The sequence below is a fragment of the Mya arenaria genome, chromosome 4 (assembly GCF_026914265.1).
Source record: "Mya arenaria isolate MELC-2E11 chromosome 4, ASM2691426v1".
Taxonomy (NCBI): Eukaryota; Metazoa; Mollusca; class Bivalvia; order Myida; family Myidae; genus Mya; species Mya arenaria.
The window spans coordinates 1814401-1829089 of record NC_069125.1 but is presented as its reverse complement, the minus strand read 5'-3'; the positions used below and the strand labels follow the sequence as shown (position 1 = coordinate 1829089).

General features: G+C 33.8%; 1 protein-coding gene across 1 annotated transcript in view; it reads left to right on the top strand.

The window, feature by feature from the left end:
- The first annotated feature begins 775 nt into the window (after positions 1-775).
- The window catches only part of LOC128229757 (actin-like protein 6A), a 38399-nt gene continuing 24485 nt past the window's right edge, over positions 776-14689 (top strand). Inside the window, exons 1-6 of the mRNA XM_052941570.1 lie at positions 776-857; positions 3702-3778; positions 4178-4340; positions 6085-6185; positions 8561-8658; positions 13074-13275. Of these exons, the coding sequence (XP_052797530.1) occupies positions 833-857; positions 3702-3778; positions 4178-4340; positions 6085-6185; positions 8561-8658; positions 13074-13275 (666 nt within the window). The 5' untranslated portion in view covers positions 776-832. The remainder of the gene's footprint in view (positions 858-3701; positions 3779-4177; positions 4341-6084; positions 6186-8560; positions 8659-13073; positions 13276-14689) is intronic.

Here is a 14689-nt window from a genome sequence, read left to right as displayed (position 1 = left end):
ATGTAGCTGCCGTCTCGTGTGCTGCTTTCGAAGGAAGATCTCCGAGAGTGTCTCTGCAAATTGGTGGCCGGCTCTGAACGGAGTCGTTTGTACGACTAGCAAACGCAACAGAGAAACCAGCAATACACTTTCTACAACAACAACAATATTTATTTACAAACAGTTTTATCAAAAAATCAATACTAAAATTCAAATTCCTAGAATACAGAGATATATACAAAGTCCGGAAGCTTTGAAAATATCTTCACATACACTGATATATTAATGTCCATAAAATTCAATCCACGTGATATATAGAACACACTATATGGGCACTATTCAAAGTCATCAGCACTAGATAATTCAAACAAAAGCTTGATTTTTAATCCTCACATAATATTTTAATTAAATCCTAGTCTAGCATTAAGTTGAATTTAAACTTACATTCTATTCTTATTGTATGTCTTTGACTTTAACGCAGAACGAAATATATGTATACTCGGTTTAACAGGGTAAAATAAGGTTTTATACATATTAAGTAACAGAAACTATTATTAATATATACCTCGCAGTCTCCACGACTGAGTGCGAGTTTAAACAAAATACCGTCAGACTCGCCTTAGTCTTTGATTTTATTAACATTATGAAGGTTAAGGGAGAAAACGATGCCCTTTTGGCGCTTTGCTTTTGCGGCGGCATTGAGTATGAATTTGTTCGTGGTCTGTAACCCTGATTTGTTTCGTTTTGCCAATTTATCTTTCCTGCAATAAGATAATTTTCTTTAGGTCGGTATTAACCGGAAGTAAATATTGATGCCGGCCAGTTCGTAATTTTCATTGTTTAAGATTGAAAAATGAGTGGTGGCGTTTATGGAGGCGGTATGTTTTTTCCTTTGGACGTCAATAGTAACAGCTTAGAATTGAACGCACGTGTCATGAAAATCGGACATGTTTTACTGTTTGTATTAGCCGAATATGACAAGCGTTTCAAATTAGTTTATATTGTTTATATCTTTCTTTAACATTTCCATGTTACAATTTACATTTTTAAACTTTTAAGTTCATTACACTTATGCTTTTACAACTAGTACATGATATGGACCATATAAAAACGACCCCATTGGCAGACCGTACTTACATTTCAGATTTGTGTCTTGGCTTCTAGTAATACTAATTCAGCAAAATTGGTGTAATTTTACCCAATAAGGCAACTTGTCAATGAAATGAAGGCATCTATAGATGCTGGCCAAATTGCATCATTGGGGATAATAAGTGCGTTGAACAGAATGAAAATATGTTTCTTTTAGAAGACCAATAATGTCAAATATAGATACTGTCACATTTTACCACTCTGTCCGCCTCCCTTGTCAATCATGAAATCATTATAGTTTAAGATTCAGCATTTAATTGTATTATCAAACACTGGCATAGCCAGCAGTGCGTTCAGTAAGGCAAGCGTTTACAAATTGTTAGCAAACGTTTTGTTTTGTATCCCTGTTGCAAAGCAGCTCATGAAGTGCAAGCGGGGAAATAGCAAACCTTCGTCGCAGACATATTAACTGAACGCGTGGCTTTTCTAAAATAATAGACGTGTTATACCGGATTCTTCCAATCCCTTATGTCTGAACGGATTTGTGCAAAAAGAGGGGGGTTTCGAAAAAAATTGAAATTGTATTTAGAGAAGTATATTACGTTTGAAATAGATTTTGAATGAAGGTTTATGTTCATATCTTACCATGTAAGTGCAAAGATATTTTGCACAAAATAAGCATTCAATGCATTAAAACACAGGTTTTACCTTTCCATTAAAACAAAACTTGATGGACACAGACACCAATTATGCCAAGCGTAACAACTCAGCCATCTCCGGCAAGCATCGAAGTGTTCTGATTGTTGTACAACTGTGAACCGCAGCCTTGCGTGTGCTGTTTATGTTCATATCATTTTGTTTTGACAGTATGAAATAAAGAAAAACACGTCAAACTCATAATAATTCCTTGGATGTTTATTTTTTGTGTACAACGAGTTTGATCACGCGCGTGACGTCAGAGGTCATGGTTCAGAATCATGTAAAATGTCGGCTGTTTTATGATGCAATACCATTAGTGGCAATACTATTTATATTGGTGGTTAAAAATAGCTATGACGTTTTAGGGAATTTTCCACAGAAAACGAGGCAAGAAGGCGTTCAACCTTACGCTGTGAACTTTGAACGCATGTTTCACCTGATTTTCTGAAAAATGTGTACTTAGTAACCTAGCCTTTTTCTGGTGTAATGTGTTTATCAATGTATTCTGTCATTAGCAAAAAACATGTTTATAGGATGCATGTGCAAATAGTGAAATATGACTACATTCTTGTGAAAACCTAACTTCATGCAAAACCGGCAGAGGAAAAAGAATAATAGCTATTTACTGGAGGCATCATAATCGGTTGAAATTTCTAATAAAAAAATAACTTAAGTGTAGATTCAAGTCAAGTGTCCGCAGATTTTCGGGGAGTTAACTCGTAATTTTTAGGTCGACTGATCACCCTCCGAGGGCCTTAAATTCAAACTCAGAGGAAGGCAGACAGTCGATAAATTCATTGTGTTGGCCGCGATCTAGCAAAAATCCGCGGAGGGAAACGGAAAGTGGGTCTAACTCGTTGAGTGTACTGTACGGAACGAATATAAGATAACATTATCTAGTAATATTTCTTGTTTTTATGATGTTTTATAAATGCGAAATGCTTTAATCGGGAATCTCGATTGGAATAACTACTCACTTTTTGTACAAACAATTTGTACGTGAAGGATTTGCCATATCAAAAATCGTAAAATCTGTCACCGTACAATTGTTTGGACTAGGCATAGCCTAACAACTTTGCATCAGTTTTTGGAATGGTCAAACTACATCTGATGAAGCATTTATAAAAGCAACGTTTTTTGTTGCATAATTTTTTTTAACTGAAAGCTTTGGTATTAAAAAAACACTTGTGTTATGATACCTTCTTCCTCTTTTTTGTTAACACATATAATTATGTCTTCAACACAATCGTGTTACTCTGAAGCACAGTCCATCAACATGACAAGCAGAAAATCTAAATTTCTCTACACATGGATATTTATAATTGACGACAATTGATAGCAATGATCAAACTAATCCGAAATAAAAACTAAAATTAAGAAAACCTTCCATAACAACTGTAACTTTATAGGAGTAACTCTGAAATTTAAATTAATCTTGGATACAGATGATGATTGAAACGCTTGCAAGATAAAATGTGAAGACTGCGTATCAGACTTTCATTTTCTATGATTACGAATCTAATGGCTTTAGATGGTGAATTGGTATCACACAGAATACATTGATGTTGATTTTGATTGTGTTACATTTTCCTAACAAAAACCAAATGGTTAACATAAATATTGCAAGTGAACTTCAGGGTTTGCAAGTTGGCATTTTTACCACTGGCAACTAGTACCATTTTTTTGTTTATTTTAGCCCTGACATTGTTACATGTATTCTCAAGCTGCAGCAATTATATTGCGATTCGCTGAGGAAATACAATATCTAGAGAATAGCTCAGTACATTTTCAATAATACCTATCAAAACTAGGAAAAGATAATTAGCATATATATATATCACAATGAACTTAAATAAATTAGTATATGAATCGAAAAAAAAGAAAAGGTAAATTCATGTTTCCTATTGCTAAAAAACGTTTCCAATACATTTCAGATGAGGTTGGAGCCATTGTGTTGGATCTGGGCGGCTACTCTGTTAGAGCCGGTTATGCCGGGGAAGACACACCAAAGGTGCAGAGTCTATAAATAGATTTTAGCTGTCGTTTGAAAAGTTTATGGTATAAATACAGTCAAACCTCTTTGGCCCAAACCCCCAAGGACCAACTTAAAATAACTCTAGCATCGGGAATTTTGAGCCTAGTGGGAATGCTTACCTTCTGTAGAAAGAAATTGGTCCTTTTCATCCAGTTCGAGGCAACGAGGAAATCAAGCCAACCGAGTTCTAGGTAACGGGGTTTGACTGAGGCAACTTCAGGTTTACTTTCAAGCAGGTTTGATAATGAATCACTGCAAATATATCATATTTTCAGAAATACTGAGTTTTAGTAATAGTTTTGTTATTTATTACTAGTAGTGTCATGCACATGTTTATAGATCATCACATCATGGTTTAATTATAATTCTTAACAGGCAGAGATACCGTCAAGTGTCGGGGTGCTAGAGGATGCCGAGGTTGCCATGGAAACAGATGAAATCAAAAAGGAGGCTGGAAGAAAGTATTTCATCGACACAAACTCGCTCCGTGTACCGAGGAAAGGCATGGAGGTGCAGACTTTCCTCAAGGATGGAATGAGTAAGGAACTTTGTTATACATATTACATTCATATTGTTGGTTCCTGGACCTAACAAACATGCTAAAGTGGTTGAAATTAGCACAAGCCTGCAAGTCCTGCACTAGTACAATGCTTTCAGAGCTCGCAAACAACTGGTGGGAGAGTAAATTTTGTCTGGGAGGAAATTATGTGAGTGGTAATCCTGTAAATCTATGAAGATCTGAGTCTTGTATGCAGTGGCTTTACAGACTCAACCAGAAATGCCTTGACCCAATTAGTTTTAGCTTGTCTGTTTGTGGTATTGTGATCAAGTTCGATAGCAACAGTGAGCAAAAACATAGCTGTGGTAATGACAAAAAACATTCGAAAATTCACGTAAAATAACGATGTACATGTACCAAGAGTACCCTGAGTAAATATGAACCCTAATACAAAGACTGATAACTTTTCGCTAAATTCATTTTGAATTATGCCCCTACCGTTGGTATCTGCGTGAAGTACTCTTGTTTTGACATTTTATTTAAGCATTTTTAGCTTTTCCCCCTGATTTTCGAAAAAAAGTCAAAGGTATTGTCACTGTGGTGCCTTAATGTATTGGCTTAACTACATGTAATAGGAATCCGTTTTACATTAAAATTGGTTTGTAATTTAATATGACAATAATGGGTGCTCCCAAGCGGAAATACATTCTATAAACAGAATTCTTGTGATTTTTATTGGGTGGGGGTGGCAGTATGTCAATGGCCAAAGTCAACAGTCTTATGAAAATTTTGTCTGCAGTTGTTTGTCTTCACTTTCCTGAAAATTGTGTGCTACAGTCAAAAGTCATCTTAAAGCTTCTGATTCATCCTTTTAAAAGTTTATGACAATGTGGCGCTTTGAAGTGGCATAACAAACAAGTTTCTTTTTTCTCATTTTGTTTGAACTTTTTTTAACAACGATTGTAAAAAAATGTATACTGGGGTATATCTAATATCAATATATGCTAAGTCACTCTCATTGGCACAATGTTGCACATTAGAGTGGTCTTTTGTTGTTTGGGAAACTTGTGTGCACAGAGAATGCACCCTTGTGTGACCCGGTAACTACCCAGGCCATTTTCTATAGTTCCAATGAGTCTGACTATCGGACCCATTCTCCTAGCTAAATATAGATATTTTTCCCAATCTGGAGGGAAAAAAATCCAGATCAAAAGTAAAATAAATTAAAAATTAAAATAATGAAAGTCTTTTTACCTGTGATTGTTTATTCAACATCTTTATGAATTGTGTGATGTAGGTTTTTAGGATTATTGCATTTAGATTTATTTATTTTTCATCACATTATGAGATCAGTATGCAATATAAACTGTCATGATTTATTGCAATAGTTAAATAGACTTATATATATGTTTGATATTTCATCCATTTTAGGTCTTTTGAAAGGGCAAAGAAACTAATATTTCAATTATTTCCTCATTTGCAGGAGACTGAAAAGCTTGTTCTTTTACCTGTAAAATTTCCCAATTCTGTTTGAAGAGCAATAGTTTTTTCTCAAAAAGGCATATTTTGTGATGCAAGTTTTCCTAAAATGTCTAGGGTCTTTTTCTCAAAATGGCCTGCAGAAAAAAGCCTGCTTCCAGAGAAACTCACATACGCCCAGGTCGTAATCGAACCTGAGATATTTTATCCTAAGATTCTGGAGTTGAACCTAAGTTACAAAAATCACCATTCTGTGTGTCTGTAGTGTTCATGTGTTCTCTAAAACAGATTTCTTGTATTTCAGTTGATAACTGGGATATATTTGAGAACATACTGGATTACACATACAAGCGACACATTCAGTCGGAGTCCCAGGAGCACCCGGTCATGATGTCAGAGGCTTCTGTAAGTACCTTCATTTATATTTGCAATTTACAGGGTTGCCATGTGAAAAAACAGGGATGGTTTAAAATATCGGCCCCTTGCTAGAAAGGCTGTTGATAAAAACTATTAATTGGTCATTTACAAAGCAGGAATCTGGTATTATACCAGTCAGTTATGCCTAGTTAATGACCCCTCGGATCAGTAGGTCAAAAGGTCAAGGTGACATTGAGGTATGAAAACAGTTACCTGCTGAATAACGTAAGAACAATAACATCCAGAAACTTCTTACTTGGTATTCATGTTGGTCATGACCAGTAGATGACCCTTATTGATTTTGAGATCAGAAGGTCAAGGTAGCGGTGGCCTTGAACTTAAGAATGCCTGCACTCAGGAATTTCATACTTTAGTTGGTCATGATAAGAAGATGACCCTTATTGATTTTGAGATCGATAGGTCTAAGGTCAAGGTCGTAGTGATCTTGAGGGGAAAAAAAGTTCTCTCAATAACTAAAGAATGCATGCACCCAGGAGCTTCATACTTCATATGCCAGTAGGTCATGACTAGTAGATGACCCCTATTGATTTTCAGGCCAGAAACTCCAAGGTCAACTGACAAGGTGACCTTGAGTTAAAATGAAGGTTTCCTATATTGATTTTGAGGTCAGCAGGTCAAGGTCACTCTGACCTTTAGGTGAAAAACAACCTTTTGGTTTAGAAAAACAACCTTTTGGTCAACAGCCCTATGTCACACTTCTTTCCGCTCAATGACCAGCTTTGACCGAGGAACTTCATACTTTGACCCAGGAACTTCATACTTTGACACAGGAACTTCAGACTTTGATCCAGGAACTTCATACTTTGACCCAGGAACCTCATACTTTGACCCAGGATCTGTGACCTTTAGGTGGAAACAGTTTGTTGGTCACTAGTCCATACGTCACTCTTTTTTCTGCTCAATAATTAAAGAATACTTGGACCCAGAAACTTCATACTTGGACTCAGAACTTTCATACTTGGTATGCAGGTTAGTCATAACCCCTGTAGTAGATGACCACTATGTTTGTTTGTTTCCAGTCCAAAAAAACAAATTTCATGTCCATCATTGATTATTTCTCATCTAGGACCACACAATGGGGGAGACAAGCTCTTTTTCAAAAAAGCAATATCTAGTTTTAGCTTCTGATTCATATATAAAGATCTGCCAAAGTTTACAACACTGACACAATTGAGTTTTAAGGGAAATATATATATTTTTCAAGATAAAATACTTACAGTAAGTCAGACTAATGTAATAATCATGTTTCCGGCACTTCAGTCACACCTAATTAATATCGGTTTGCAAACACTGAAATTAAAACAAGAGATAAAAGTATTGTCACAATCAATCATCTAGATCGTTATCATTGGAGTCCTTTCTCAAAAGTACATGCTTAAATTTTTAGCTGAGAATCATATTATGATTTTTGAAATATTCTGGTTATATGATATATTTAGTCATGATAATTTACTGAAGCTTAAATTTTTGCTAATTTTAACCAATTTGAAATTAAACTTGACCAAGACATATATATATATTCAGTATAAAATTGAAATTATTTTGTTCTGCCTTTTGAAAGTAAAATCAGTGATTTTAAGGTCCTCATAAAGTCCTTAATAAAGGTAAAAAAGTCATGGGAAATTTTGGTGAGTTTTGATTTGAAAAACAACAGCATTGGAATCCTGAATTTAAGGCCTTAAAACAATATTTTGCTTGTCATTTTATCTGTTGTTGTTTTTCAAGAAAAAAAATGTTGTATCTTGATAACCTTGGTTTCGTTGTCAGTAATGTTGACTCCCACATTTGTTTAAAATAGTAGTCTAAGACATTCAATACAGGATTCTTCTAATCTTAAGGATTTGCCTTACATAGAATATTGTGAAAAAGCTGATCCTGCACAATTATTTGGACCCCACATCATTCGAAAATGATTTGGTGTTTACACAAAGATGTGAACTTCTGAAAAATGGGTCCTTGTTTGACAGAGCATTGACTCCGACTTCATGTCATTTTTCTTAAAAGGTTAACTGCTTGCAAAATGAGGTATTGCTAATAATGAGGTCTTTGCTGAGAATGAAATGATATCTTTTACTTAAGGTTTAAGGACTGGTTCAATTAACTTTAACAATGAAATATATAAACCAGTGTTATTTTTCACATATTAAAATATTTTAATGAAATAACTTGAGATGGTCATAGAAATTCATGGCATTTAATTGATAATGAAATGTATTTTCTTTTTGGTTCTTTGACATTTTACTGTTTAAATCGACAAAGTGTGAACTAATAAAGTGAGTGCAATATGATTCTGGCATTTAATCCTGAAAGGTAGTAAAATAATCCATGCTTTGTTTTTTCAGTGGAATAGTCGTGGTAAGAGAGAAAAGCTGACGGAGATAATGTTCGAGAAGTACAATGTTCCAGCCTTCTTCCTGTGCAAAAATGCAGTACTTTCAGCGTATCCTTTTATTTGCTACGATACTGTAAACCATTCTTATTTTGAGTTGCACTTTATTCTTGTTTTAAGCCAAATTTTTTCATCGAAATATTACAGGTTATAAAATGGTGAAAAACAGGCGTGCTGTTGGTCAATAGTTGTAATCCAATTGTTATGAAACTTTGTCAGAAACATGTCTATATGTTGTGTTGAATTTGGGTCACCTCAGATCAAAAACAAGGTCACAAGGTCAAATCTTAAGAAATACTTCCCCCTCATGTCTTAAAAAAATTTTTTTTTTCATCCAATTGTTATGACACTTGTCAGAAATCTTATCTATATGTTGTCTTGAACATTTGTGAATATGGGTCACCTCAGGTCAAAAACTAGGTCACTAGGTCAAATCTTAGGAAATATTTTCCCTATGTCATAAATTCATTTTTTTCATGTTACTTTTAGTTGTTGATTTTTCTGCAAGATATCTTAGTCACATTCAAATGTAATAGAAGTTGAGCCAAAAAGAAATTCTGCAGGATATTTAAAAAGAAATCTCCAATTTTCATGACTTTTGAAACACACACACACGCACGCACGCACACACACACTTTGGTGTGTTATCTGGGGGTCAAAAACTAGGTCTCTGTGACTTATCTTTTAGGAATAGCTGATGTATTTAAAAATATTTATTTTTCCTCACACAAATGGAAAAGGTTCTGTTGATGTTCATGACATTAGATCAGGTTGTTTGTATGAACACATCTCTGATAGGTAAAAATTTGGGTCTTCTTGGTTAAAAAACTAGGTCACTAGCTCAAATCAAAGGTTTGTGAAATTGCATTGTCAAATAAAAAATCCAACTTCATTATCTCTTGTAAAAGACTGACATATTTTCTTAAAAATTTTGTCTCACAAGGTCATGAATTCACTGCCAAAAACAATAGGCAATCAAAAAAAAATGAATGATTTCCATTTTACACATTAAAAAAAAGAAATAGCCTCATGGGCTGAAATAAATACTGAAAAACTTATTTTATGACTTTGATAATAAATGTTTTATTACTTTTATTATTTTTTTGGTATTTACGACTGTCTGAACTGAATGAATTGAACTTTCATGATATGACACATTGATGTCTATATAACATCTGGAAGAAGGTGAAAATGGCATGCTTACTATTATATAAATATTTGAATAAGGTGGCGGCTATATACCATTTGTTAACCCTTTCTAACACATACCCAAGTGACGTATATAATATATCCTGCCTACATCCTCTACTGGATGTTGATTTAGACTTTACACCAGGAAATAAACTCTTGGCAAAACAAATGATGCCAATCAATGATTTGGAAATCATTTGATATTTTAAAGCACTAAAAACATTCTTATATAATTTAAATGTAAAACATCAGAGCAATTTTTCCTATATTAAATTCCATTAAAAATACAAATAATGGAGGAATTTTGGCCCCATGTGCCCATTAAATGTCACAATATTTTTTACAAAGAGAAAACTCCGGGTATTTTGATAACCTGCAGGTGTGACATGTCCTTTTGCAATGCTCTACGTTATATTGCAAAAATGTTTCCTTGTGCAATAACTAAAAGTTGTGTCTTGAAATTCACCTAAAACTTGGTACATATGTTGCCAGAATCAATTGGCACATGTACATCATTGAATATTCAACCAAAACTTGGTACATATGTTGCCAGAATCAATTGGCACATGTACATCATTGAATATTCAACCAAATCTTGGTACATATGTTGCCAGAATCAATTGGCACATGTACATCATTGAATATTCAACCAAAACATGGTACATATGTTGCCAGGATCAATTGGCACATGTACATCATTGAATATTCAACCAAAACATGGTACATATGTTGCCAGGATCAATTGGCACATGTACATCTTTAAAAATTCAACCAAAACTTGGTACATATGTTGCCAGAATCAATTGGCACATGTACATCATTGAATATTCAACCAAAACATGGTACATATGTTGCCAGGATCAATTGGCACATGTACATCATTAAAAATTCAACCAAAACTTGGTACATATGTTGCCAGGATCAATTGGCACATGTGCATCATTGAATATTCAACCAAAACTTGGTACATATGTTGCCAGGATCAATTGGCACATGTACATCATTGAATATTTAACCAAAACTTGGTACATATGTTGCCAGGATCAATTGGCACATGTACATCATTGAATATTCAACCAAAACATGGTACATATGTTGCCAGGATCAATTGGCACATGTACATCATTAAAAATTCAACCAAAACTTGGTACATATGTTCCCAGAATCAGTTGGCACATGTACATCATTGGATATTCAACCAAAACATGGTACATATGTTGCCAGGATCAATTGGCACATGTACATCATTAAAAATTCAACCAAAACTTGGTACATATGTTGCCAGGATCAATTGGCACATGTACATCAATGAATATTCAACCAAAACATGGTACATATGTTGCCAGAATCAATTTGGCACATGTACTAAAACTTGGTACATAATTTAAATTAGTTCAAATATTACGTGTTTTTCAATGTTTGAATACAAAGACTTGGTTGTAATCTATGTTACCAGAGATGATATTATTTTCTTAAAATGATTTTAAGTGTTAGCGTTCGCTCTGTGGTGTTCTTGTGTTTTTTATCTCAATGCTCATTCAATCCTATTTGGGCTTGGTCATAATTTGATTTGATGGCGTCAAATTGTTGTTATTTGTACAAAAAATACATACAGCGTAGGTTGATTTTATAATTATTTGTCCTTTATTATGGTATTGTTGAAAAGAGATTTCATGACATTTTATAATAAAGGATTATAAAGTGATCATTTTAAGAGATAGCTGTTGCAAACTCATCATTGTGTCCTATATGTTTAAAGAAATTTAAAACCTTGACAAATTCATAATGATATTTTAAAGGTGAAAGTGAAACACGTCAACTTTAGACTTGTTAGAAATAACATAAAAGTTTTGCTTTTCAAATTTGTCCTCCATGTTTGGTGGGGGGGCGGGTGCTTGATTGAAATTTGATTTGATGGTGTCAAATTGTTGTAATTAATACAAAAAATACATTCAGCGTAGGTTGATTTTATGATTATTTCTCCTATACAGTATCATTGAAATTTGGCGCTTTAAATAATTTTCTTTCATGATATTTAAAATGTGGGAGAAAGTCGTGCTCATTTTTAAAGAGCTAAGTTGAAAGAACATATTCTGCGGTATAATTGTGTTCTTGGTTTATAAAGAAAATAATACTGACAAATTTATATTGATACTGTATTCAAACTTTTCATGACATTTTAAAGGTGAAATAAAGTTTAAAGTTTAAAGACCTAAAATAAAAAAGTAATGCTTTTAAAATTCATTATAATTAGTTGTATTTTTGAAAGAAATATTATATCTTCCAATAGTTGAGGGTTTATTAAACAGTCCTGTTCACCCTTTGTATTTTTAAGTAAAATGTAATGTAATAAAAAACCATGTCATAACAATTCACCTTTAAAAGCCATTAGATTTGTAAACATACAGAATGTATTGAGGAAATCTTACATGCAGTCTGCACAAAACATCTTACCAAACATTCTCTGTATTGAAGGTTAATTTATGTGGAGTTTCTTCTCCCATTTAGTGACAGTTTTTACACATGGTTTATTTAATTGTGGCTTCTTTTTCTGATTACCAGTACTTTGATTATTGCCATCAGCCGTCATCATTTCAAAATATCCATGGAACTTTATCCAGTTATTTAATACTATTCTGCATATTATGCAATTATGGCCGGTGATAATTTGACTTCGAAATTTTGGTCAAGGTTTTGCATGTAATCAATTTAAATGTGATCCATGCACGTTTCAACAAAAATTCGCACTCCAAGCACACTGTTTCTGTGACAGCTCTTGTTTATTGAGAACAGCTGAAAATCTAGGATTCTGATTATTTTTCTTTTTGTTTAAAAGTTTGAAATAGATTGTTTTCATGTTGTTTTATAATTGATGAACATCTGCTGGACAACTTAAGTATTTATTTAATACTAGTTTAAAAGTTAACAATGGTTAAAAGAAGAAGTCTTTCTTTTATGATTGAACTATATGTTTGTTACCAGTATGTGATCTAGAAAGCCCTATGTGCCCTATAACAGCAACAAGCTAAGGCCAATATACATTTATTGCTAGATTTTCATCCAGAATCCTATCCTCACACTTTGAATGGTCATAATCTTAAAACTGCCTCAAAGACATCCAATGTCTATTACAAATTAGCTGTCATTTCAGTCCATGCAAATTGCATTCAATTGTCCAAAAAATCCTGACAACATGGCACTCGGGGGGTCAAATAAATGGTTGCATGACAACCAGCATTTTGTTGATTTCTATGAAGTCCTTAACTGCTTACCAGCTTTGCCAACGGGCGCTCCACCGGACTTGTCCTAGATAGCGGGGCGACATACACAACCGCTGTGCCTGTATACGATGGTTACGTTCTTGGTCAGGCCATCGTGAAGTCTCCACTGGCAGGGGACTTTATCAGTTTGGAGTGTCGGAAACTAATGGAGGAGCTGAATATTGAGGTCGTTCCTCCATATATGATTGCTTCCAAGGTAAATGCTTTGAGCTGGGTATCAGACAAATTTTGGCCCCATTCACTATCCCTTAAAGATTTTCACATTTTTTCACAAATAAATGACCAAAAATAATCAAATTTTTTTACAACTCTAAGCAATTCAACAAGAAGAGATATGTTTAAATATCTCTTGAAGGTACTGTCTCACAGATTGACCATTTTGACAACTTCAATATTTTTTGTAAAGAAATGAGCCAATATTCGCATAAATGCCTGGAAAACAGTGAAATTTAAAGGCTGACTAAGGATTTGATCACAGTTTTTCATATTTATCATTAAAAGCTGATGTTTTTTTTATAATGGGTAAAAGCAGTATTAATGCTTTAAGAAAATTGAAATTTTCGGCTGTATTTTCAGCAATTGAGATATGTTTTATTTGCGAGTTTTTATCAGCTGATTCTGAGGCAAAATAAAATAAAGTCAGAACTATCAATCTGTGAGAGTGCATCTTTAAACCTAGGGTCTTTCGGGGTCTTTGCTCTATGATTAATTTTAGGAATTTGGTCACGATATCCAAGGGCATTGGCCCGATTCACAAAAATAGAGAAAAAACACTCAGGAGATTATTTATGAAGTCATCACAGCCTTGGTAGGAAATTTCTATGTCTGCAGTTATGATCTTCTTATTATTTCTGATGCGTATTGTATCATTATAAAGAAAGGATATAAGAAATGTCACTTTGATGGTCAGATGTTGATTTTAGGCTTCTGTTACATACTGACAAAATACATGATTAGGAATGCATATTATTTTATTGGTACAAAAGTATGTTTAGATAAGATAATTGTTCATTTCAACGTAAGTTTGTAATTTATTTCACCATAAGTGAGCACCAAAAGCTAGCATAGCCCGTGTGAAATATTTACTTTAGGTGTTCAAAGATGAAATATATTGCTATCTCACAAAAAACAAATAAACAAGAAGTTTTTTAAAAAAGCGTGCTAATTTGTATGCAAACGAAACATTTCGGAAATGACGTCTTTGAATTTGTGTCCCTGCCCTGTGCGCGCTGACATTTGATTTTGAATTTAGAGCAGGCTTAAATTTTGAAACAGTGAAAAATATAATATTATTTCACTGTTTGAAATAGTTAAATATCATTTTTATTTCACCGATAAATCTCTACTGGAAAGCATATAATAAATCATTGCATTTTTAAAATACATAACACATTCTTACATCAATGTTGCCAGGAAAGTACCACAATACGAGTAAACTGTATCACCTTGTACAAATAATGGTGCCACATAAAAAAAAATTCCAGTAGTGATAATAAGTGGTAGAACTTCTGCATTATTCAGACTTGGTATAAAAGATGCACTCAAACAAAAGAGGTAAAACTGATCTTGTGAAATAGTTGTCCGCTTCTCATTGTAAAATAATGCAAATT